The sequence below is a fragment of the Phoxinus phoxinus genome, assembly GCF_949152265.1.
Source record: "Phoxinus phoxinus genome assembly, chromosome: 11".
In the NCBI taxonomy this organism is placed as follows: Eukaryota; Metazoa; Chordata; class Actinopteri; order Cypriniformes; family Leuciscidae; genus Phoxinus; species Phoxinus phoxinus.
This window is the reverse complement of record NC_136886.1, coordinates 33,654,423-33,680,218: the sequence shown is the minus strand read 5'-3', so window position 1 is coordinate 33,680,218 and position 25,796 is coordinate 33,654,423. Positions and strand designations below refer to the sequence as shown.

Genomic DNA, 25,796 nt, shown 5'->3' with positions numbered 1-25,796 from the left:
TATCTATCTATCTATCTATCTATCTATCTATCTATCTATCTATCTATCTATCTATCTATCTATCTATCTATCTATCTATCTATCTATCTATCTATCTATCTATCTATCTATCTATCTATCTATCTATCTATCTATCTATCTATCTATCTGTGTATTGCGCGCGCGTTGTGGCGCTGGCCAGCGCGCGCGCTCTCGTCTAGTCATTGGCGCGTTCTCGTCAGCAGAGTTCACGCGCATCTCAGTGCGATGGGAGCCTGTGAGGAGGATGGACCCACGGCAAATACTGCGACTCTTGGTCGTTTTATCGGGACTGAACGGAGCGTGTGATGGTACGAATTAAGTGTTTATTTGTTTCAGCATTGTTTTGTTTACAGGTGTGTGTCAGTTTGGTTCGTTTAATTGTGTTTTAGTCGCTGAACGTCTGGCTTTTAATACAACAACAACATGGCGCTGGGATTTAACTAACGTTACTGGTCCCTTAAACTCTCTGCTTTTTCACTCGTTTCTCTCTTTCTCTGTCAGTAACATGAATATATGATGTGCTTTAAGTTCTATTTTATATATGTGAATAGTTTAAATCATAATAATCCATCAGAATGAAAATGATTATGTTGCAAACTCATAAAGGTGAAGGGCTAGCATGCTAACCGGCTAACTTAGTTTATTACGTGGCTGTAAATTAGTCATTTTTAATCGTTATTTAAGATTTCAGATTTAAGTTGATATGCGTCTGAATATGATTGTTGAACGACATAAAGTTAAAAGACTTCATACACCCTGAATCGCCATATTTGAATCAATCCGATGGGTTTAATGCTTTTTTATAAACAGCTGTTAACATTTGCTGTATACTTTTCATTGTTTGTGTTAGCCTAAGTTATATTTTTAAGTGAATTCATTTAGGGTTATTTGCCTTTTTGCGTGTATTAAGTATTTATAAGAGACTTTATAATTGACTTTACTCTTTATAATAAACGACCACAGTGTCAGTTTACAGTAAACAAAAATGGTTTTATTTTAACCCTGGCAGATTATTTTAAACTTGTTTATGTGTGTCTGAATGAGATTTATAACAGTCAGAAGAGCCTTTATAAACAGATATGCCTTGACTGACCTGTTGAACATTTCTCAGACATTACTACAGGTGGAACTAAGTTCTTCCAAATGTGTATTGTAATTTATTTGTTATTAATGTGTTGTATTTAGGAAGTATCAGGGAAGGAATAGATAGACCGTATACCTCTCTTACATGTAGGCTAACTATAGAGAGAAGCTCTCAGGGTCTGTTCACTGTAACTACAGTTTAAAATCAAGTATGCAACGACATGTTAATGTCAGGACAGGAAGAAGGTGTGTGTGGTCTGAAGCTTGAAGTATAGGTCTGCAGATTTCCTTTGAATGATTATATGGTTTTGAGTAACAATAACCTCTGAGCACAGGTTATGATAATAATAGTTGGGTTATGGTCATGGAGCCAGTGTTATGAACTTCTTCAGTGTGACTGCGACTGGAATGAATTGGTTAAATCTCAGTTAATTGTGAAGAGGGGACAAAATAAGGGTATGACCGAACAGTGACCCCATTTCTCTTGGATATGTGTTTGACTCTCTCCATGTCATATAGAAATACAGTTAGTCTTTGTCTCTGTTTGGTTTGATACGGGTAACTCATAGCCAGGGGGCTTTCTTTATTACTTTTAAGGTTTCTATTTAACCCGCTGTAAAAAGCCCCTTAATGTTTTCTGCATATTAAAAGCTACAGGCTTGAACATGCACACGAGTTTTAAGAGTTCAGACTTTCCCCTAAAGGTTTAATAAAGTGCTTTTATCTTTCTATTGATCAATATGCCTTTTGAGAGAAGGATCTCTCTATCTTTTTTCCCTTTTTGTAAGTTGTCAAAACACTATTGTGTCGTTTTTCTTTTGCTGTTTGAGCAAATGTGAACACAAAAAAATGTAGTCTCTCATTCCTCACTATAGAAGTTTATCCAACCGTGACGACTTCCTCATCTGAGAAACCCGGAAATGTGTAAAGGGTCAATGTTCTGCACCTGCAGTTTATGGTCTCGTTGTTCTGCAATGTTTCCCTCTGACTTTATGAAAAGCATGTTGTTACTACTCACCCAGTTTGGCAGAAACATGGATAACATTAGTAATCCCCAGACAGCAGCAGCTAATGCTTTTTAATCTTAATTTATAACAGAGCAAACAGAGATTGTGTATCATATTTAATGAGAGAAGTGAAAAGCTTATCTGAACACGCATCTGAAGTGTGTGAGGGATTACTCTGCTTGAAAATACAAGTCAATAATAATGAGAACATTTTAAAAATTTACAGAATTAGTTTTTGTCACATCTGCCAATGTCAGGCGAATATAACAATGTAAATATTTATAATATCAATTTATAATTGGCATATTATTAAGCCAAGTGGTTTTCATTTTGATTAGGGATGTGCACAAATAGTTGAGTACTCGGACATGACAGCGACGGTCGATCATTAAATCAATAGATGAAGCACTCGCATGGTTTGGTTTGACTTATTTTGAATCACTAATGTCTCTTACATCAGTTTGGGTCTTACTTACCAATTTAATCTGCATATTATATTGTAGTTAAGTTAGGGCTGAATCCAAAATAAAAGTTTGTGTTTACATAATATATGTGTGTGTATTGTGTATAATTATTTTGTATATATAAATACACACACATGCACGTATATATTTGAGAAATATTTGCATTTTATATACAGCATATATATTTTTATATGATTTATATTATATAGAAATATAACTATTTTATATATAAATAACACATTTTTCTTAAATATATATGTGCATGTGTGTGTATTTACATATACAAAATAATTATACACAATACACACACATATATTATGTAAATACAAACTTTTATTTTGGATTCGATTAATCGCGATTAATCGTTCACAGCCCTAAGTTAAGTTTTGTTTACCCAATTTTTACTCCCACGTGGCAGATGTTGAGGTCTCATGCACCTATATAATAAAGACATACATATTTAATTTGTTATAACTATATGATTTTGATAAATTACATCATATTACGGTAATATTACCAAATGTCTTTGTAAAATGCAGAAGTATTGAGGTTTTCCTTACAGTAGTCAACATTTGAAGTGGATCAAAAAAGTTCATCAAAGTTGTCCTAAGACAAGAACGGGTTGTTAAAAATGCATGTATAACTTTAATGAAAGGTTTTGATCCACTTCAGTTTAGTTAATCAGATACATAACTGTTAATAATTATTTCAGTCATAGTTGTATTACCAGTTTATGTACTCTTCACAGTTGAGACATTGTATCTATCTCTTCATTGAAGTGTTGTGGATTGAGACACTCAGGCGTATAATTTGCACCAAACGAAGTGTGTATTAGTCAGTTCGAAAGTGTTATTGGCAGAAGCAGGAAGATGTGTTTGTATTCGAAAGTCATTTGAGTTTCAGTCTCTTACGTTGAGTTTCATAATCTCTTACATTATAAATAACAAATTCGTCATCATTGATAGTGCAGCAGTGCTAAAGTCACCTGTCAGGTCTCAGACATAATTCACATGTGATATTTGGAAATAACATAATTATTTATTTCAGATGGACAGGGAAAATAATGTTTTGCAAGAGGATAGAGATAAGCAAAGGGTGTCCGTCAAATGAATGCGTGTCACATTGTGTTGCGCCGGGCACTTCAAGTGTAGACATCTTTTTATTTTAATGTGAACAAATCATAATCTAAGGACATTATCTGAGCCCCGCAGCCGCTGGCATTGGCCGGTCCGGTTGTAGATGCCAGAGCAGAGACAGTTTCACTGGTTCTGAACAGCCTTTTCTTTGGTGGAAACTGGGCTAGAGTTTTTAAGTCTGCCATAAAAACACTTAGCGAGAGTGATTCTCAGGGTGGTCACTATAGAGAAAACCACTTTTCTCCAAGAAAAGTAACATTCCTGCATGCCCATTTTTCTTGAGACCACCTGGACGCTTCATAGCACTGCTGAGAACAATGTTCTTTGAATAGATGAGGCAAAACTTCGGTTATTCAAACACTCATCGGTTCTGGGCAGCATTGAATTCCAATTAATTCACATTTTGATCATGAAATTCAAGAAATATGTTGACATTTAAATGATTCAATTTCAATTCACATTTATTTGTATAGCGCTTTTCACAATACATATTGTTTCAAAGCAGCTTTACAGAAAATGCAATGTCTACATTACAATTTAGAGGGATCAGAGGTGACACTGTCCAAGTTAGGCATTTCAGAAATGCATATACAAATCACACAGTTAGCTAATAATGTATACATTTAAACAATGTATTAGGCTAATTTAAGGCAGAAACAATAATCTCATTAAAGTAATAAATGCATGTTTGTTAGCAAATAAGGAAACATGTAGCATTGGTGCATGTTGATTCAGAGCTTGCTTCTTCTGAAGTCCTTGCAGGAGCAAATTATGTCTTTTGATCTGATGCAATGGTGCAATTTATTGACAATATTTGTCCTTTCAATTCATTTTTTTAGCAGCATGAAAACTAATATATTGTCAACCAGAACTAGGTTGACAACATGCGTCATGTAGCATCAAATCACTGTTGATGTGGATATTTGTGTCTCAGTCATGCCTTTTTCATGGTGGCCAAGTATACCGTGAACTGAAAGGAGCACATTGTGAAATGTTATAGCTGTTTTCTTTAGACTAAAAGTGTGAACTTTATATTTATGCCACACTCATCAGTCATATGATGGCATATGATATTTGTGTCTAGACTAGTGTAGTTTAGAAAGCTGGCTTACAGCGTGACTTCTCTTGCTTTACTTTTAGTTGGTAGTGGACAGTGCGAGGAACCCCGTGGTTTTCTGGATTGTTAGATTATTTTTTTGTGTGTAAATCAATGTGATCAAATATTTGACATGCGAGTGGATATTCCTTCGTTTCCTGGATGTCTGATGTGCGAGTCTCTCTGTGTTTTATTTTCCTTCGGAAATACCAAATGATTTAATTGTCCTTTGAATATAAAATAAAGACCTTAAGCTATTAAAAGTAGGGCTGTGCGATATTGAAGAAAAATGCGATATGTGATAACTCCTTCTATAATGCGATATTCGATATGCGATTAGATAATGCTTAAAGTGTGTAAAATAAACTTAAATTATCTTTAAAATATATTTAAAATGAGATAACCTACATGTGTTTCACATTCTTTTTATGACAAGAAAGTGAACATCAGCGTTTTACTTAGGGCTGTAAACTAGGGCTGAATCCAAAATAAAAGTTTGTGTTTACATAATATATATGTGTGTGTGTTGTGTATAATTATTTTGTATATATAAATACACACACATGCATGTATATATTTAAGAAAATGTATATATATTTATAGTTCTAAAATAGTTATATTTATATATAATATAAATCCTATAAAAATATATATGCAGTATATAAATGCAAATATTTCTCAAATATATACATGCATGTGTGTATTTATATATACAAAATAATTATACACAATACACACACATATATTATGTAAACACAAACTTTTATTTTGGATTCGATTAATCATTTACAGCCCTAGTTTTACTGTAGCATAAGAAGTGTTATTTTAACATCAGTGTAAACCACAGGGTTTCAGGTTATCCTACATTAGGTTTATTTAATAAAAGATACTGAATCATAAAATATAAAAATAAAACATTGCTTAGTTTTCACTGTATGAATGAAATATATCCTGATACTTATTAAAGCTAAGAAATTTTTTGTCTTTTGTTCATGACCCCATTTATTGCAAGCTGTTGCGATATGCATATTGCGATATATACATTTGCAATATTGCGATAAATTCTATATATTGTGCAGCGCTAACTAAAAGCTTTGCATGGATCTGTAGGTCAGGATATACAAATCTTGATCAAAACTGTGTGTATTTTCCTTTTGGAGAATGATACTGTGCGCAATAATCAGACTAATCTAATTTCACTACCTCTAAAGTTTTTAATTATCCCCCTTAGGGCTCCATGATTAAAGAACCGCTGCATATTAGCCTGGCTAATACTCCAATCCGGATATGAATGGTTTCCTGTTTTCAACCCGTAAAGTCCCGTTGATGTTTTCCATATTGTCTTGCCAATTGGTATTGCATCATATTTTAGTTATACAATTAAAACAATTTTCAAGCTGAACATAAGACCAAAGACTTTATCCGATGCAGGGCATTTCAGATTTCCTGTGCAGAATTAACTACAATATAATTAATAAAACAAATGTTGTCGGAAAGTTTGTTTTCTCTTTTAAAATTCCTTGTAATCAATGTCATTTTAAATATTATACTGTTTAGAAAAGGTCACATGACCCGGCCACTTGACTTTAAATGACCAACACTGAATCATAGTGTCTCATATTTACTAAATTACTCTATCATGGTTTTGTTGTATCATTGTCAATTTACACTGTATACTGCCTACTGTTTTTCTTAAATAATATCAGATATGGCATTTAACAAACCTTACAAACTGCCGTATGATTATTTTCACATGACTTCACTTTTGTGTATGTTTAATTCAGCAAGTGACGTCTGGTCTAGTGAAAAGTAAAAAGGCCTATTGTTAGTCGTAATTTTGCCTAAATATCTGGTCTAATCAAATAAGGTTTCAGGGACTTTAGTTTGGAAATGTATTATCACTTTACTTCTGTACGTATGTGCAAGTACAAACAAGTTCATGTCAGTTTGAGAGTTTGGTATTGTGAAGCCAGACTTTAGCAGTGAGGTCATTCTCTAGAGACTACTGTACTCTTACTAATACTTTACTAAACGGATCTACTTTTGTTTTATTATTACTTTCAAATTGGTCTAGACTGAATAGAAACAAGAAAAGATTTTACGTTGGGCATCTTCTGTGACCCAACACAAAATTGATTAGCATACAGCAGTAAACAAATTGACTTCAAATTAAATTCTGTGTATTTAATTTGCAGAGGCATATTTTGACATTATGCAAAATTATTAATTGCATATAATAAATGTAAAAAAAGACACAATTTTGCTTCCAATTGCACACACATTTTACCAAAATACTGCAGAGTTTGATTGAACTGTGAATTCAACAAAAGATATGGGATTTGCTTTCTCCTCCCTGTTGGTAAACCTAATTATTTTGCCATCCTAAAAGCATGATTATATGAGTTTAGTTATTGGCATTTATCTTTTTATTTGATCAGAACAGATCTGTGATTCATCATCGTAAACCTGTCATAGACTGCAACATCAACCACAATGACAAAGTCGTAACATCTGTAAACCAGTAGTTTCACTCAGTTTGAACTCCCACGGTGATGGCATTTCTTTTTGCGTCATTGTAAGAATGAGTGTAAATAACAGGAAATCCTGTCTATTAACCAATATACCTCTACACTTCCAATCCACTGATATGATGAAACGTCTTCAGTGGAAAACCAAGCCCACATGCTAAATTTATACATTCCGCAACGACCTACGTCCATGCAAACTTTGACAAACACTTTCATTAGTAAAGTAGAAATCTCCCACACTGCTTATCTGATGCCAGCACTGCAAGAGTTTACTGTAAAACCAGATCCTCTTAATGTGAATTGATCAAGGCTTAATTTGTTTAATCACTGTGTTTTGGCTTGAAACGGTTCCTGTTGGCATGAGCTGGAGCTGTGTTCAGTCACGCCATGAACGCAACACGCCGCGGCCTGCATTCAGCGCTGGCAAAACCGAGCTGTGCCGAGGACATTGTGGACTAAATCACAGCCGTTTTTTCAAATTTCACTTCACACTTTCTAATTTTCTAATGTCACAATTTTTTTTTCAATAATAACGTTGTGTAGTGTCTTTACCAGAAAGGTAGTCAAGTGCCAAATGAAAGTTGCACATCAGAAGCTCTTGCATAACTATATTACCTACATTATTAATGTATTATCTGTATTATTAATAACATTATTACCTGACTAATTAGTAGAGCCTTGTTTCACGGTTCTGTAGCATCTTAATTTTTTCCATGGAAAGCTGTAATGTTAGTCATGCTTTCCTGTAGCAAAAACCATTCAGATCTTCTGACCATTGCAATCAAACAAGCTGCAGTATTTTTTTAGATTTCAATGTGTAAATCTTTTATGAATTTTATAAGTGTGATATATTTTTATGATTGGCTCAGGAGGAGGACAGAGATGCTGAAAATAAACAAGTGTTGATTAAAAAAAGAAATCCAATATATGTACAATAGGAAAGATCCCAGCCCGATCTCATGAAAGTGCGTATCTATACCACAAAATTGTATTTCTCGTGCCAATATATGCCAAAAATTGTTTTTGGGTATATATGATACGCACTTTATGGCGTGTAATACGCATGCACACCCTTAATCCTACCCAAGGGATTTACAGTGCTTTGCATATGCACACGAAAAATTTTTTTGGCGTATATAATAAATGGCACGAGAAATACAATTTATGGTATAGATACGCACTTTCATGAGATCGTGTTGAAGATCCAGAGATGGGTCAAGATGGCCAGAGAATTCAACAAGTGAGTATCGTTAGTAGCGCTTAAAAAGGGATCAATTCTTGGAGAGGGTTTTTAGCATGCAACTGTAGCTTTTTTTGGATTATCAGCGCTTTAAAACCATTTCTGAGAAGCTGTGTATGTCAATTTACCGTTCATACTGCAGATGGATGTCTTTGGATTATGTATTTTTTAAGGGGGTGTTTTCTTTTTCATCTTGCGGCATGAACTTTGAAAATGAAACGTTAAGTTTAAAGGTCCAAATTGTAGAAAACGCATCTTCAGACGGTCTTCATTCGTTTCCAGTGAGTTGTGCTCCATACAGCTTTTTTTATGAACACGTTGTAGTTCTTTGGTTTAGATCTCACCAAATCAATAATGCAGTTTTGCACATCTCTAGAAGAATCCTGCAGCCCATCGCTCAGCTCTCACTGCACAAGGCAGCTCAGATGAGTTGAGACTGTGGACTGCAGGTGAGGGACGTCTGGGGCCACTTTGGTTCGTCTGCATCCTCCATTTAAATGTGTTCTGGTTCCAGTATGATTGAATCCTCTCTGTCTGGCTGCGCGTAATGGACAAATTGGGTTTTTTAGCCATACAAAATTATGGGGAGGTTTATATTGTCCTATGTGATAAAACACATGTGGGACTTTTATGCGTGTATTTTATCAGGAATTGATTGTATTGTCCTTGAATTGTTACATACCACCATACTTTATTTTATTTGTTAAATTCACATGCTCAAACAATGACAAATAATACATATACAAGTCAAATAATGATAAACTATTGTCTCAGACTGTCTAGTCTGCCTCTGGTTTAAACCTTTTTTGAGATTCTCCCTACATAAACAGACATGATGCTGCTTTATTCTCAGTATATGAATCCCCGTCAAGAGACACATCTTCTGGTCCATTCACTGCAGTGTTCATAAACAATAGGGCTGCCCTTTTAGTTGACTAGTAGTAGTCGTTCATTTAAGCAATTAATGCTGCTGTGGGCGGCAGTGGCTCAGTGGTTCATGTAGATTGCCTACAAACCAGAAGGTTGGTGGTTCAATCCCCGGTTCCACCTGACCAAGTGTCGAGGTGTCCTTGAGCAAGACACCTAACCCCCGCTGCTCCCGACGAGCTGGATCGCCTTGCATGGCTGACACCGCCGTCGGTGTATGATTGAGTGAGTGAATGGGTGAATGTGAGGCAATATTGTAAAGCGCTTTGGAGGCCATTGGGTCTGTGAAAGCGCTATATAAATGCAGTCCATTTACCAATTAGTCAACTAATCGTGCCTTTATATTAATAATCCATAAATAAATGAACCTACCGGTAATTGCCAGGCTAACTTGGAAATGAGGTCCGATGTCCAAAATCCTGAACCACCCCTTTAAGGTTCTTTTGAATGCAATTTTAAGAGCAAGTGATGTTCAATCTGCAAATACACATTCACAAAGCATTTAAATCACTTGACTAGGAGGAACAACTTTAAAACGTGTGCGAACCGTGTGTTAAACCTCTTTGGATCTACATTGCTTGGCGGATGAATAAATGTGTTATAACGTTATATTTTTTGTTGCTGGTGTTTATTTTATGAATAAAATAAATATTAAAATGATTATTTTTATGGAGTAACCGTTTTATAAAAGCAATAAGCCCCTTGAAGCCGTGTTTTACAGTGGATTTAGAACAGCTAAGGTGGTTTTAACTCACATCGTGCCTAACAACGCCTCTTAGCTGTTCTACATCCACTGTAAAACACGGCTTCAAGGGGCTTATTGCTTTAATATAATATTTAATGTAAAATATAACCAAATATATATATAATATACATTTAATATTTGACCCAAAAAAACAAAAAGTACATGTACTGCGTTAGATTAAACTGGGAAGCCGGGTCATAGCACTTGCATATTGTTGTCCTATTGTTAGTTTCACTGCTTCTATTGTTCTCATTTGTAAGTCGCTTTGGATAGAAGCATCTGCTAAATGAATAAATGTGTTTGTTTGATTCTCTCTGCAGCTCTGTTCTGTAACTGCACTACACCACACTGTGAGAAGAATGATTTTAAGTGCGAGACCAACGGGGCGTGCGTGGCCTCCACCTCCGTCATTAAAGGACAGGAGCAGCACGTGCGGCTCTGCATTAAGAAGGAGAAGCTGGTTCCTCCGGGCCAGCCAATCTACTGCCTCAGCACAGAGGGACTGGTGAACACACACTGTTGCTACTCGGATTACTGCAACAGCATTGACCTCAGAGTACCAACCGGTGAGCATCAGTACATTACATTACAATACAATTTTATTTATATAGCACGTTTAAGAACAACTGGTGTTGGCTTTACAAAAGCCAAGGAAACGAACAATAAGATAGAAAACACATAAAAAAAAGTCAAGCAAAATAAAGAACATTAAAATGGAAAAACCTATTAAAATATTGAAAAATAATGATAATCAAGATATATTAAAAAGATACGTTTTCAAGGTGGATTTAAAAATTGACAACGTTGGTTCTGATGTAAGCCGGTAGGCTATTCCATAACTTAGCACGATCACAACTATTTTCAAGTCTAGTTCTAGGAACAGATAGTAGATCAGAGTCCCCTGATCTGAGTGATCTTTGCATCCGCTGTAATCAATGCCAAAGTCAACCAGCAAATTCCAGATGTCATCAAAGCAACAAATGCATTGTGTCCTCTGTCAGTGACGAACGAACCGGCTGCAGAACAGGACTGGGGGCCGGTGGAGCTCACGGCAGTGGTGGCAGGTCCGGTCTTTGTGCTGTGTGTGCTGCTTCTGCTGGGTCTCTTCCTCTTCCAGCACCACCAGCGAGCTTACGGCCACCGGCAGAGGCTGGAGGTGGAGGATCCCAGCACTGAACACATGTTCCTGGCCAAGGACAAGACCTTACAGGACCTCATCTACGACCTCTCCACCTCAGGATCTGGGTCAGGTTAGTATCGCAGTTCGTTTGCATGTATGCGACAGTGTTATTTATATTCTGTTATAGTTTTATAATGTTGAGTGTTACCCATTCTTTCACAAATGTTTGTAGAAGCAGTCTGTATTCCTAGGTCCTTGATTTTATACAACTGTGGATAAGTGATTGGGATACCTGAATTCAATGATTTGTAATATAGTGTACCGTATTTACCGGACTATAAGTCGATCCGGAGTGTAAGTCGCATCAGTCAAAAAAATGCGCCATGAAGAGGAAAAAAACATATATAAGTCGCACTGGACTATAAGTCGCATTTATTTAGAAATTTATTTCACAAAATCCAAGACCAAGAACAGACATTTAATCTGGAAAGGCAAGTTATTCAGCTCCACAACAGCACACAGAACAACAGCTGAAGGTGTCCGGTGTGTTAGCGTAACACATTATCAGTTATTCAGCTACACAATAGCATAAAGAACATATACTGGGAGGCTGAATAGGCTAAATTAACATTAGCCAGCGAGTCCAACAAGCAAGTTACCGGTAAGCAGGTTCACCAATCTCCCGATCTCATCCCTCAACACTGAATCCATTGAGTTTCTTCCTCTGTGTCTCTTCTGAACAACTCCGCTAACTAGAGCGCCCTCTCGCGGCTGTAGACGGTAATGTTTTCGCTTGGTTCATCTGTCAGTATGAATTAATTTTGATATATAAGTCGCACCTGACTATAAGTCGCAGGACCAGTCAAACTATGAAAAAAAGTGTGACTTATAGTCCGGAAAATACGGTATATGTCTGTGATTGGTTACAATGATCAACGCTTCAAAAACATGTTGTCTTCACCGAGCACTTACACAGATACACACGGGAGAGTTTGAAACCAGGCGTCTATCAGCGGATCCCATAGACAACACTACTATATATTATGCGATATCATATGTAGCACAAATCTTCTGAAATCATGTGATGCTCTTATGTGAAGAAACAGATTCACATACAAGTAGTTCACTGATTATCTTCTCCTCCTGCATATTGTGAGTTGTTTTATAAAGTCTTTCTCTCTCTCTATGCTGCAGGTCTGCCGCTGTTTGTCCAGAGGACAGTGGCCCGTACAATAGTGCTGCAGGAGATCATCGGTAAAGGCCGCTTTGGGGAGGTGTGGAGGGGGAGGTGGAGAGGAGGAGACGTCGCGGTGAAGATCTTCTCCTCTCGTGAAGAACGCTCCTGGTTTCGTGAAGCTGAAATCTACCAGACCATCATGCTCCGCCACGAGAATATTCTGGGTTTCATTGCTGCCGACAACAAAGGTAAACTAATGAATATGCAGTAGGGCTGGGACAATAAATCGATGCATCGTGAATCGAGAAATGATTTGAGATTTTCCGAATGCATCGCGATTCTCTCTCAATTTGATCCTGAGCTTATTAACAGCAGATGGCACTGCGTGCTTTAGAAACAGCCGTACTCTGCTGGCTTCCAATGCCTTAAGCTGCGTTCACACTACTAGTGACTTTGTCGCCAGTTGCTGGCGGTTAGGTCGCTAGTGGGCGTTCCCACTACTGGTAGCCTAGTAATGTTTGTGAGTGACATTGACGGATGTTACTCCATGTTGTAAACAACAAATCCGTTTTCATGCTGCTACAAACTAATATTTTGGAAGGAAAAGTCTAAATATAAATGGAATCAGTGTATATAACTCCATCTAAAGTAGTTATTGCGGGTAAAGAAGTTGAGAAGGTCAGTTCATATAAGTATTTGGGCACTTTGATGATAAACTTAGGTGGGTGGAAAACACAAACCTTATCATATCGAAAGCACAAAAACGGTTATATTTACTGAGGAAGCTTAAGTCCTTTTGAAGTGGATAAATCCATATTGATAATGTTTTATAGATCTTTCATTGAAAGTGTTTTAACCTTTGCTATGATCTGTTGGTTTTATGGATTAAATGTTAAAAGTAGATCCCAGCTTCAGCACATTATTAATTTAGGGTCAAAGATTACAGGATCTGTAAAGTTGGGTTTGTCTGCTTTGTGTGAGAGAAATGTTCTTAGGAAATCTTTGACTATCCTAGAGGATACATCCCACATTTTGTTTTTAGAATTTGAATTGCTTCCCTCAGGAAAGCGATATAGAGTGCCCAAGTGGAGGACCGTTAAAGCTTCTAGGTCTTTTGTTTCAAATGCAGTTATGAGTGTAAATACTTATTTGAAACAATTTTTTTTTTTAAATATATGAAGAATTATTATAAATGCCCCGGGCATGTGATGTTTTTTTTCGTAAGGTTTTGTGATGTTTTACTGTTCTCTGTTTTATAAAAAATTGTATGTTTGTGAGGTTGAAGCTATTTTAAATTGCCCTGTAAAGGGACAAATAAAGATTTTTTACTACTACTACTATAATGGTAACACTTTACAATAAGGTTCATTTATTAAACATTAGTTAATGTATTAACTAACATGAACTAACAATGAGCGATACATTTGTTACTGTATTTATTCATCTTTGTTAATGTTAGTTAATATGAATAAAGCTGTTCATTGTTAGTTCATGTTAGTTCACAGTGCATTAACTCATGTTAACAAGATTTTAATAAAGTATTAGTAAATGTTGAAATTAACATTAACAAAGATGAATAAATGCTGTATAAGTGCAGTTCATTATTTGTTAATGTTAACTAATGTAGTTAACTAATGTTAACTAATGAACCTTATTGTAAAGTGTTACCACTATAATATTAAAGATGAACGAGAAACAGCGAGTGCTCTTTACCATCGCGGCTATTTAACTGCAGCAAACGGGTAAATACCGGTCTATCTGGGCTCACGAAACCATTCAGGCTCGGAGTCAGCACGGCGAAAACCACTGTATGTACATGGAGATATATCACAAATTATAGGACCGTTTCTAACTGCTAAAATTGGCTTCTTGTTCAACTTGCCTCGGTCAGACTCAGCACTGAAGAGTGACGGATCACGCGCGCTCCACTGACTTCACTCCTATTGGTTTTCGCTAGTGTTAATTTTGTCACCTATTTTTTATTTAGTCTTAGTCTTAGTCTTGTGCCAAATGTCCTTGTTAGTCTTAGTCATATTTAGTCATTCACATATCTTTTTTTGTTAGTCTAGTTTTAGACGACTAAAAGTCTCATCATTTTAGTCTAGTTTTAGTCAAAAGAGAACTTAAGGTATCTTAGTCAAGTTTTAGTCGACTAAGTCTTTTCATTTTAGTCAAGTTTTAGTAAAAAAAATAGTCTTTTTTTTTTAATAACACATTATTACTGAGATTATTTCTGATTAACATTTCAGTATAAAAGTGTTTCACATATCTCAAATATTGGTTAAATGTCAGAACCTGACAAAATACACTTGTTGAATGATTTTTGTTGAATGCAACTGTTAAACATGTCTGGTTTTCAATTTCTGAGGAGACACATTTACAAATGAGGAACCTGTTCTGAAGAGTATTTTATTTTAACCAACACAATTCAAAAGCTGGGGCCCAACAGACGACTGAAGTTACAAAGGCGCGGGAAGACGTTTCAGGTTGGGGTGCACCCCGGTGCTGAGTTTTTTTCATGATGATACTTCATGAGGCACACGTGCGCGGTCTCTTGCTCTCTCTCCACCGTGCACGCGCTACGCGGTTTGGAGCACAGTCTCTGTCTCGCGGGCGAGCTCGCTCTAGATTCCGGAGATTTTAACTAATTCGTGGGCATCAGTGAGCCGCTATCAATATGCGGGAGACTCCCGGAACTTCCAGGAGGCTATTTTTTTGCAACAGCGCGAACTCATTCGGAATATTTTAAAGGCGTAACAGCTGATGAAAAAGCAGAGACGATTGTAGACGAAAATTATTTTATCTTATTTTTTATTTTATGCAAAACATTTTCGTCTCGTCTTTTTTCGTCAACAATAATGCATGTTAATTTAGTCTTAGTCAGCGTTTTTGAACAGTAGTGCAGTCTCGTCATCGTCTCGTCTTAGTCATGGAAAAAAAAGTCGTTGACGAACATATTTCGTCTCGTCTCGTCTGACGAAATTAACACTAGTTTTCGCTCCCGAAAGTCGCTCTTCATTTGCATAAAGTTAAACAGATCTCAACTTTGTCTCGTCGCTGGACACGCCCCATCCAGTCGCCAACGGTCACTGCCGGAAATCGCCCGCTCTCCATTGAAATGAATGGTATAGTGTCGCTTGTAGTGTGAACGCACCTTCACACACACCACTTCAACCTATAAAATAATCATTTAATTATTATAAGGGTGTTTGCAGTGGGCTGGTTACATTAATCTCGCGCCATAAAACCATTCTAATGCGCAAGTACATTCCATAGACAGTATATAAGATGGACACAGCGACCCCATAGACTTCAACGGAGAAAAGTGAAGCCCATTTGAAGCACTAACTTCCTGATCGCCAGGCGAACTGCGCAGGCTCAAACTGAGCTTGAACACGTGAGCAACGTGTCTGACAGCTGTCAGTTTTCTAGTAGCTGTGGCAGTGCGGAGAGAAATCTGAATCATTCCCTTCCGAATCTCGCAGAGACGGAGAGCGTGAGCATTAGCTGTCCATGAGCTAGCAGCAGGATCAACTTTATCACTCTCTGTGGGCTTCTCCCTTCACTTTATCGGACTTAATGCCTCCACGTTCCCCCGATTGCCTGCGAGCTTCTACGCCGGTCTATACGGTAATTTCTCTACAGTGCGACAGAGAGTCGCGTGAGTTATGACGCAATCGTTAGCCTATTTTTACAAAAACGGCTTCTACGGGGCCATAACGTAAGGTACAAGGTAATGGAGCCTTTTATACATTGTCGAGTTTCTTTAGAAATAAATAATGGACAAATGGAGTCTTTGGACGCCTCAGATGTAAAGTTATTCGCTGTCAAAGTGACGCAAAAATGAATGGGAGTCAATGGAATGCTAACAGCAGGTGAAGTTCTGCTACAATGGCGGCGCCCGCGGAGGCTTCAGTTTCCGGCGGATGGATTACCCCCTTGGTACATTCCAGAGCCCGTCTACGGAGAGCCTGTTCACTCCCTATTAAGTCCTATTGTACCGAATTTTGGTTGTAGTTCCACCAGAGTTCCACTGGGGGCGATCACCCCCGAGTGCAAAATGAATGGGAGTCTATGGGGCTAGACGGCTAAATTTGTCCCTTTCAGCCGATTGCCGTTGAGAAATCTCAGATTTGATTGTAGGTTTGGCAAGTTCAACATGGGTTATAGGTCTAAAATTGAATGAACGAGTACTTATGTCCTTTCGATTTCTTACAGGTTGAGTTGTTGTTGCCCATAACACGCTAGCATTCTGCTAACGAACGCTGATTGGTCAGTGAAGGACTGGTTACGACCAGAGATACCGCTTGATGGCATCATGGCATCCGAAGCGGGAACAGAATGTATTCTAGCAGAAACTCTTCTAGCACGTGTGTTTCCCTGTGTCAGCTGTGCTGGCGATGCCTCGAGAGAAAATAAAGTGCAGAGCGCGAAAGCACCACAGTGACTGAAGGATTGCCGTAAAGCAGTATCTCTGGTCGTACGATGTGTATGACGTCATTGACATTTTGAAAGACTTTTTAAAGCAAATAAGTGACTCTAAAAAATCTAACACCCAGCAATGTGTAATTTCTTTGCATCTCCTTTCGAATACAACATTCAAATTACTAGACAAAAAATTATATCTTGAGAAAAGTGGATTTTGAGGGGTATAGCTCCATAGACCTCCATTCATTCTGCACTCGTCCTGTGAGCGCCCTCATATGGAATCAGAGTGGAACTGCAACCAGTCAGAAGCCGGAAGTGTAGCGAGAGTGAACCTTCTCCCCTTATTAGACATTCTCTGTACATTCTCAGACGAGCACTCTTCTTCGTGAGCATTTGAGCGTGCGGTTAAAAACTAGCCTAGAGCGCCATCTGCTGTTAAAAACAGCTCAGAATCGGTTCAAGAGAGAATGGCGATGCATTCGTAAAATATTGGAATCGGTCCACGAATCGCAATGAATCGATTTCTTGTCCCAGCCCTAATATGCAGTGCATTTTAATGTTGTCATCTGGGTATAATAATATTGAATTGTCTCTGTCACAGATAATGGCACATGGACTCAGTTGTGGCTGGTGTCAGACTATCATGAGAATGGATCCCTGTTTGACTATCTGAACCGATATTCAGTCACCATCGAGGGCATGATCAAACTGGCACTGACGGCTGCCAGCGGCCTGGCACATCTGCATATGGAGATATTGGGCACTCAGGGTGAGTGTGTCATATTATTAGATGAAGTTTAAAGAAATGAGCTCCAAGTGAGCTGCCTTATCTACAGCTAACGTCTTACACTGCCTCTACATCAGATATGCAGACTTTTATTGTATTATAACTTGTTCTTTGTCGTGAAAGTAGCCGTGGAAGTTGGCTTTCCGTTAAATTGCAAACAAACGTCAAACATGTAACATGTTGTGAAGCGGGACAGGGCTTGACTTATTCCCAATGAAGCTCATGTGCTTCTAAGTGGAAAAATTTGGATGAAATTTGATCAAATAATGTGTGTGTGTGTTTATATACATGTTAATATGTGTATGTAATATGCTCTTAAATGTGACGTGACAGATCGCTGTAGTTCAAGCGGCAGTGGTGACACGAGTCTTTTCTTCCACTTTAATACAAGTCATATATTGAAAAACATGCATGAATATCAGAAGGTATGTTGAAAGATACAGTACAATTTGCCGAAATCTGTACCATGACCCGTGATCACTCAACCTGCGTTTCAACCGTGGAAAGATTTCAATAAAACCGCTTGTGAACAATAATGTTGCATTCACCTCAAGAACGTCATCTAGTGTTCACAGTTCGTAAGTTAGCTGTAAAAACACTAGTTACTGTTCATTATATATGCATGTTTGAATAAATTTGCCATGAAAGTGTTTATTAAATCTACCTTAAGTGCAACTGAGTTGTATACAAACATTTCAGCTTTTATTTGAGTGTAAATGTTAATGTTAAATACATGTTTGTAATAATTTTACTGTAAAACATTGTGCCGAAACTAGGAATAGTGCCTGTGATTTTACTAAGACCTCAGTTGGTTCCAGGAGAGTCTGACATTAGCATTTGTTAAAATAATTACTTTAATAAGAACGAACAAACATATAGAGAGCACGCAAATAATGGGTGCAATGATTAATATTTATCAGGCCCTTTCAGTGCTGAATCAAATATATTTAAAATCAAAGTTTCCCTTGACTCCATCTGTCGTCTGCCATTCTGGAATGGTTACATCATTGAAGGATACTTGCTATGCCAACTTAGGCAGCATCATTCCCACTGTCATGATGCCTAAAAATGTTGTGTATGTGGCGCTCTTAAGGGTGTGGAACAGCGATATTGCGATCCCTCTCTGACCAGAGAAAAGTGTTTACCAGATGTGTGTGCGTACATGAATCTGTAAAGTTTGTTTTTGCTCGGCAGGTAAGCCTGGCATCGCTCACCGTGACCTGAAGTCCAAGAACATCCTGGTGAAGAAAAACTGCACGTGTGCAATCGCTGATCTCGGCCTGGCAGTTCGTCACGAGTCCGTCTCTGACACCATCGATATCGCCCCCAACCAACGCGTCGGCACTAAGAGGTACGCCTTACATCACGTGGCAGAAATAACAGCCAAGAAAAACATGTATACAAACACACGTGTTACAATAATCTGACCCAACACGTCTACTTACGGTATACTGTCAGTGTTTTGTGGTTTCTACTTTATGTACTTTAAAGGAACACTATGTAGGAATTTCTCCCATCTAGCGGTGAAACAATATTTTGCATTCAAAGGAATAGTGCTCTCTAGCGCCTCGCTTTTTCGAATGTGTGTTGCAACTACGGTAGCCGTTATGTACCAAGAAGCTATGACAACCTGTCTTCTAATAGCTATCCCGATATTTACCCTCGCTTTTTTGGCGACGTGGATTCCTTCTCCTGTGGCTCGGCATAAGTATGATCCTGCATTATGAAGTACTGTGCAGTGCAGCCTTTCAAATCAAATTCAGCTGGTTTTTCAGTCACGTGACGCTGGCTCTGAACGAAAACGCGTTGAGGTAGGCTAGTGCTTTTTGTCCCTCTCTGCTATTATAGTTTTTCAAAATGGCAGAACGACATGGAAGCCTCCATGGACTTACCCGTCCAATGTAAATAAAGATAAGAAATTCTTTGCTTACGTGGATAAGTCAGATCATTGGGTGAGGTAATTTTACACCAATGAGGACATGTTTATGAATAAAGACATTGATTTTAGCTAATAAAATACTTAAACTACACAGTGTACCTTTAAAGCTGAAAGACTAGTACCGGTACTTAGTTTTTACTGGAGATGCACCGATCTATCGGCCAGTCTCCGCTTTCAAATTCTGAACATTTTATCACGAATTTCAAACAATAAATGGGGTTTTGAAGCTCTTTAATGTGACGTGACAGATCAGTGTTCACACAGTTCATTAGTTAGCTATAAAAACACTAGAGAAGAGCTTATTCGCTGTTAATTATATATGCATATTTGAATAAATTTGCCATGAAGAAGTGTTTATTAAAACTACCTTATGTGCAACTGAGTTGTATACAAACATTTCAGCTTTTATTTGAGTGTCAATATATCTGGAAATAAATAGCAGATAAATATATCTATTGGTGCTGTTGTTTATTTTCACCTTTAATATTATAGTAATGTATCAAATGAGAGGGTTCCCTATATAGTTTTGCAGCGTTATTTGGAAGTTTTTTTTATTTTTATATATATATATATATATAAATATAAACGCTATCAAATGGACTACACATTGTACGACGGTATGTATACGTGTGAAAAAAATGGAGGTATGCTTTGGTCTTAAGTAATCCTGGTCGTGTTTATGTCCGTTTCTGTTGTGTTTCAGGTACATGGCACCTGAGGTTCTAGAAGAGAGTATAAACATGCGTCACTTTGACTCGTTTAAATGCGCTGATATCTACGCTTTAGGACTCGTGTACTGGGAGATCGCTCGCCGCTGCAATGCTGGAGGTACTGACATTAATCTGAACCATTTTTACCAAAGACACACATTGTTTATGCTAGCCATTGCTCTTATTAATGCTCCTCTGCTGTTTCCCTTCAGGAATTCACGAAGAGTACCAACTGCCCTACTATGACCTAGTGCCCTCCGACCCATCCATAGAAGAAATGAGGAAAGTTGTGTGTGACCAGAGGTTACGACCCAACATACCGAACTGGTGGCAGAGCTATGAGGTGAGACATCACAACAGCCTATGCTACGGCTAACTAGCATACTAGACTCCAGCGACCCTCATGTGTCATTTTGACGTTAATATCATGATGATTTCCTAATGATCAGTTTTTTCTACTAAATTTTATATACAGTATTTTATGGATTAAGGAGAGATGATTATATCTTTGTGGCTTTTTCCATGGTTCTATATTTATCTCTGAATAACTGCTTTTTATATTGAAATAAACATTCTTACTTCATCATTATACTTCTTTTCAGAAGTTTTTGTTGGTGAAAAAGTCTCTTCTGCTCACCAATGCTGCATATATTTGATCAAAAATACAGTAAAAACAGTAATATTGTGAATTATTTTTTACAATTTAAAATAACTGTTTTCTATGTGAATATATGATCAAATGTAATTTATTCCTGTGATCAAAGCTTAATTTTCAGCATCATTACTCCAGTCTTCAGTGTCACATGATCCTTCAGAAATCAGGATAATATGATCATTTGCTGCTTAACCCTTAAAGACCTATACAGCAATAACTATTGTTCTTAAATGTTTAATAACTTTTGAACCGCTAATCCAATCTGTATGCTTTAAAAAGTCCCGTAAAGAGGAGATGAATTAGGAGATAAAAAAACGAGGAGATAAAAAACAAGGTTAATCGCGTTTGGACATTCAGAGGCTCCGTAGTGAATGTGAGTGCATCATCAGGTTTTGATCAGCATTGATTCGTCATAGAAACCCATGTGGTTTGTTTCTCTGAGCCAAACAGGAATTATTGTTGATGCTTAGTCCCATCCTCGTGCCCAGATTGGTTTATATATATACATGTCACGTTTGCTTCAGTGTTCTATTACAATGTTTTTAATTTATTTTACTTACTCAACTTTTTTGGACACATCTACATTGTCAGTAAATTGAAAAAACACCAGCTTTTTACTGAAAATCGCCTATAATAATGTTGTAATAAATGGCTATAACTTGCTAAGGGATTGTTACATGTAGTCAAAATTTCATCTGGATATCTAGAATATCCAAGTAAAACTTTCTAAAGGAAAAAATCCAAGAGGATTTGTTTGAGTAAAAAAAAAAATCACTAAAAATGTGCTACTGTTTTTTCTTAAATCTGATAAATTCATCCATTCCAAGACAAAATTAATGTAAAATATGGAATTTAAATGAGCTAGATGGAGACTTCAAGTTCTCCTGTTTAAAATGATATATGGCACTTGATGCTGACGGCTATAATGGGTTAGAAAAACTAATTAAAGAACAGGCGAGTCAGGTGCTCCAAAAATTATCTAGGTCTTTAAGGGTTTAGACATATTTATGATTATTATCAATGTTGAAAACGGTTGCGCTGATTCATATTTTTATGGAAACCGTGATGCATTTTTAGTAGGATTCTTTGATGAATATAATGTGTATTTAAAAATAGAAATCTTTACAGTATAAATGTCTTTACTGTCACTTTTTTAAAATCAATTTAATGCATCCTTGCTGAATAAGAGAATTAATAAAAAATTAAAAAATAATTCCTTTTTATTTCTTTATTTCACATAATAATAATAAAAAACTTTAACAAAATAAATAAACCGGGTTTAATGATTAAGCACATATTTGATTATTTAAAAAAATGATTGGACATTTGATGTTTAAAAAGTGCTAGTTGTCATGCGGTGCAATATTGCAATAGATAATATATCTGTAATATAAGAATGATGTGGGTAAACTCACTCTCGTGTGTGTGCTTCCCTGCAGGCGCTGCGTGTGATGGGCAAGATCATGCGAGAGTGCTGGTACGCGAACGGCGCTGCGCGACTGACGGCTCTCCGTATCAAGAAAACCCTGTCTCAACTCAGCGTGGACGAAGACATGAAAATCTGAACGCAACACTACCTTCAGCGTGCGAGAGAGAGAGCGAGAGAAACACTCCAAGCAAAGATGACGTGTACAGACATGCTACCACTCTAAACTATCCTGCCAGTCTAAAAAGTATTTCCGTCCGCTCAGATGTGACGGGGCCTACCTCACCCCACCGCCAAAACTACTGAACCTGCGCTAGCGTCTCTCCCACCATCATCCACTACACCACCCAACCTGTCATGTGACACTCACGATTTCTGTTCAAATCAATTTCCCCCAAAGATCATTCTCCAATGCTGGCTTTTAGCTTTCTCTTAGATCAGTTTAGCAGGAGCGCTTTGCTAACCAGTTTAAGCGGAGTACACACACTACAGGTTTGGGTTTATCTGGTTCACTGCTAGTCATGTGTTTCCTTCTCTCAGCCAGTGTTTCATAACCACGTTAAAGCTGTTAGCAAAACAACCTTATTTGCACTTTATTACGGAGGTTTCATGAGCGTGGATTATAGCCATCTTTGATTTTTTGAATCACACACTGGCACACACACACACACACGTCTATTCTTACTACTGAACGGTACGGATGTCTATTTATTTTAGCTTGCAGATCCTTCATATTGTCCTTATTTTTTTATCGCCGTTAGATCTCCTTCTCTCCTCCACGGGCAAAATAAAGCTACTGTACATAGTATATTTTTTAAACGTATGGAAGTGTAAATAGCATACCCTCTTTTTGTTTTTCATTTCCGAATCCTTCGACTAAGCTAAAGTGTTGGCATCTTGACCGTGTTCATACGTCCCGAGCGCTGGACGGGGTCATGTGAGATGTGAAGCTGTGCTGGGTAAAGTACAGGCTTCAGTTAAAGTTTGTTCTTCACAGCTAAACCTGTTTGTTGCTTCTCGCTGTAGCATTAAATGACACTAAAAATGAGGAAAACGCACATTTTATTAGTTGAGGAGACTGTTTTGTAAGGGGAATAGTTCATGCAAACGTTAAAATGCTCATTTATTCGCCCTCATATTGTTCCAAACCCTTTTTTTTCAATGCAACCCAAAAGGAGAGAATGCACAGAATGTGCGCGCTGCTCTTTTCCATGACAAATCTGAACACTAAGTCCTATAATTTAAATGCTTTTTACTCTCTTTCTGAGCTTGACACTCCCAGAATCCTCACTTTCACTGTAAAGAAGCGCATCCCTCAGGTTTCCTATGAAAGAAAGCGTGTGGGTGAATAAATGAGGATTTGAACTATTCCTCAAAGGCACAATGACTTCTCGAGGAAGTAGATCTCATTCTTCCTGCACTGGGCCTGTAATGAGAGAGAAAACGACTTGAAAATGTAAGTTGACTTGAAAAGTTGGGCGTTGAAGCCTCTTTACTCCTAATACACTGTATTTATGACTCCAAATGTCCTCTTATACTACATAGATACGCTAACACTTTACAATAAGGTTTGTTATTGTAAAGTGTTACCATAGATACTACTGTTGCCCTCGCTTCTGTATGAAATATGCAAGATGTAAATATAGTTTCTATATGACCTTTTTTAATAATCGACTTTGATTCTGTAGACAATTGTGTGGTTGTAGCTTAGCTGTGTTTTATTTAATCTGTTTTGTGGTTTGTTTTTTAATGTGACTCAGATTTAATTCAGGTTTCATTTGTATAGCGCTTTTAAACCGTAGGAATTGTCTTGAAGCGGCTGTACGGGGGTTCGGGTCTAGTGATCTTTCTTTCTTTTTATTATTGATTTTTATCTCCCAGTGGCTCACGGACGACGTTTCAGGATTAATGTCTAGAGAATGTGTCTGATGTTTGACAATCGAACTGTTATAATCTCATTCGTCCATTTTGCAACAATTCAAAGTCACCTTACTCTATTTAATGTGTCCAGAGAAAGCCAAATATGATTGCATAGTTTTGTTTTTTTCATGTAATTTTGATCCAAAAAGGACAAACTTCCATGTCAGCGTTTGTGAAATGTGATTGTAACACTACTGAGAACTATAAGACTACACTGGCTCAAATCTGTCAAGATCATATTGATAATAATAAGAGTTCTGGATGGATCTGTATTTGTTTCTCCTGTTAATAAACGAGAGTCTGTACATATATTTATAGCTTCCAGAAAGCGTTTGAACGACTCTTTCCTCCGCTCGCTGTGGTGGAGACATCCGTCGCCTGGATAAAAGATCCGTGACGCAACGTGATTTATGATGTGCAAACAGTCCCGGTCTATCATATCCTCTGACCTCACAGCCATACCTGTATAATCTGCCTGCATTTCCACGATCTACATGGACGTTTCAGGAACTTTCAGTTTCCATTCATGTACATGGGTAATTATTAAATGGTAATAAACACAGATTTTCCTACATTTGTCATGTTCATTTTTGTGTCCACACGGAAACATGAGTTTAGACCCTTACAGATGAAACTGGAAAAATTAGAATATGGTGCAAAAGTTGATTAATTTCAGTAATTCAACTTAAAAGGTGAAACTAATATATTACCGGTATATAGACTCATTACATACAAAGTGAGATATTTCAAGCCTTTATTGGTTATAATTGTGATGATAATGGCTTACAGCTTATGAAAACCTTTTCACAATATTCTAATTTTGAATTTGGGGTTTCATAAGCTGTAAGCCATAATCATCACAATTATAACCAATAAAGGCTTGAAATATCTCACTTTGCATGTAATGAGTCTATATAATATATTACTTTTAAGTTGAATTACTGAAATAAATGAACTTTTGCACAATATTCTAATTTTTCCAGTTTGTAAATATGAAAAAAACCTGTAAATATGGTGTTCTTCAAGATTCCAGCGGTTGTAATCATGTCATTTTGTAGTCATACAAGACAGTAGCTTAGATGTTTATTAAAAACTGGTTGAGCTGGTATAAAGGGAATATGAAGATAATGTTGATGCAAAACTTGTTCAGCTCCATAACAATGGGTTTACAAATATAAATGTAGTGAGCTTTCCTGCGCTTTTAGCAGGGATGCCTAAAATAGTTATTTTGTTTAATACTTAGTTCCCCTGTGGTGAAAATCAAGCTTTTAATGTTGTCTATGTGGTGTTTTTAATATGCTATAAGTCAAACCATGTGTAAGTTCATAAGTGGACAGCATTGCTGAGTATTTTCTGCTTAAAACTGCATGAGACCAAAGACAGTCTC

General features: G+C 37.2%; 1 protein-coding gene across 1 annotated transcript; it reads left to right on the top strand.

Annotated features, from left to right (window-relative positions):
* Positions 1-166: 166 nt before the first annotated feature.
* On the top strand, positions 167-24,983 carry acvr1bb (activin A receptor type 1Bb). Its single transcript, XM_079627292.1, has 9 exons — positions 167-329; positions 10,568-10,813; positions 11,249-11,497; positions 12,562-12,792; positions 17,574-17,741; positions 18,954-19,110; positions 20,402-20,526; positions 20,621-20,751; positions 22,503-24,983. Exons 1-9 carry the CDS (start codon positions 266-268, stop codon positions 22,626-22,628), a joined length of 1,497 nt encoding a protein of 498 aa, XP_079483418.1. The 5' UTR covers positions 167-265; the 3' UTR covers positions 22,629-24,983.
* Positions 24,984-25,796: the final 813 nt, after the last annotated feature.

What these genes read in the sequence shown, in the direction of transcription:
- acvr1bb (XM_079627292.1), top strand. Translation starts at nt 266, where the DNA reads ATGGACCCACGGCAAATACTGCGACTCTTGGTCGTTTTATCGGGACTG. An exon ending in CACCTCAGGATCTGGGTCAG is followed by an intron (nt 11,498 to 12,561) that starts GTTAGTATCGCA and finishes TCTATGCTGCAG; the next exon opens with GTCTGCCGCTGTTTGTCCAG. An exon ending in ACTGGTGGCAGAGCTATGAG is followed by an intron (nt 20,752 to 22,502) that starts GTGAGACATCAC and finishes GCTTCCCTGCAG; the next exon opens with GCGCTGCGTGTGATGGGCAA.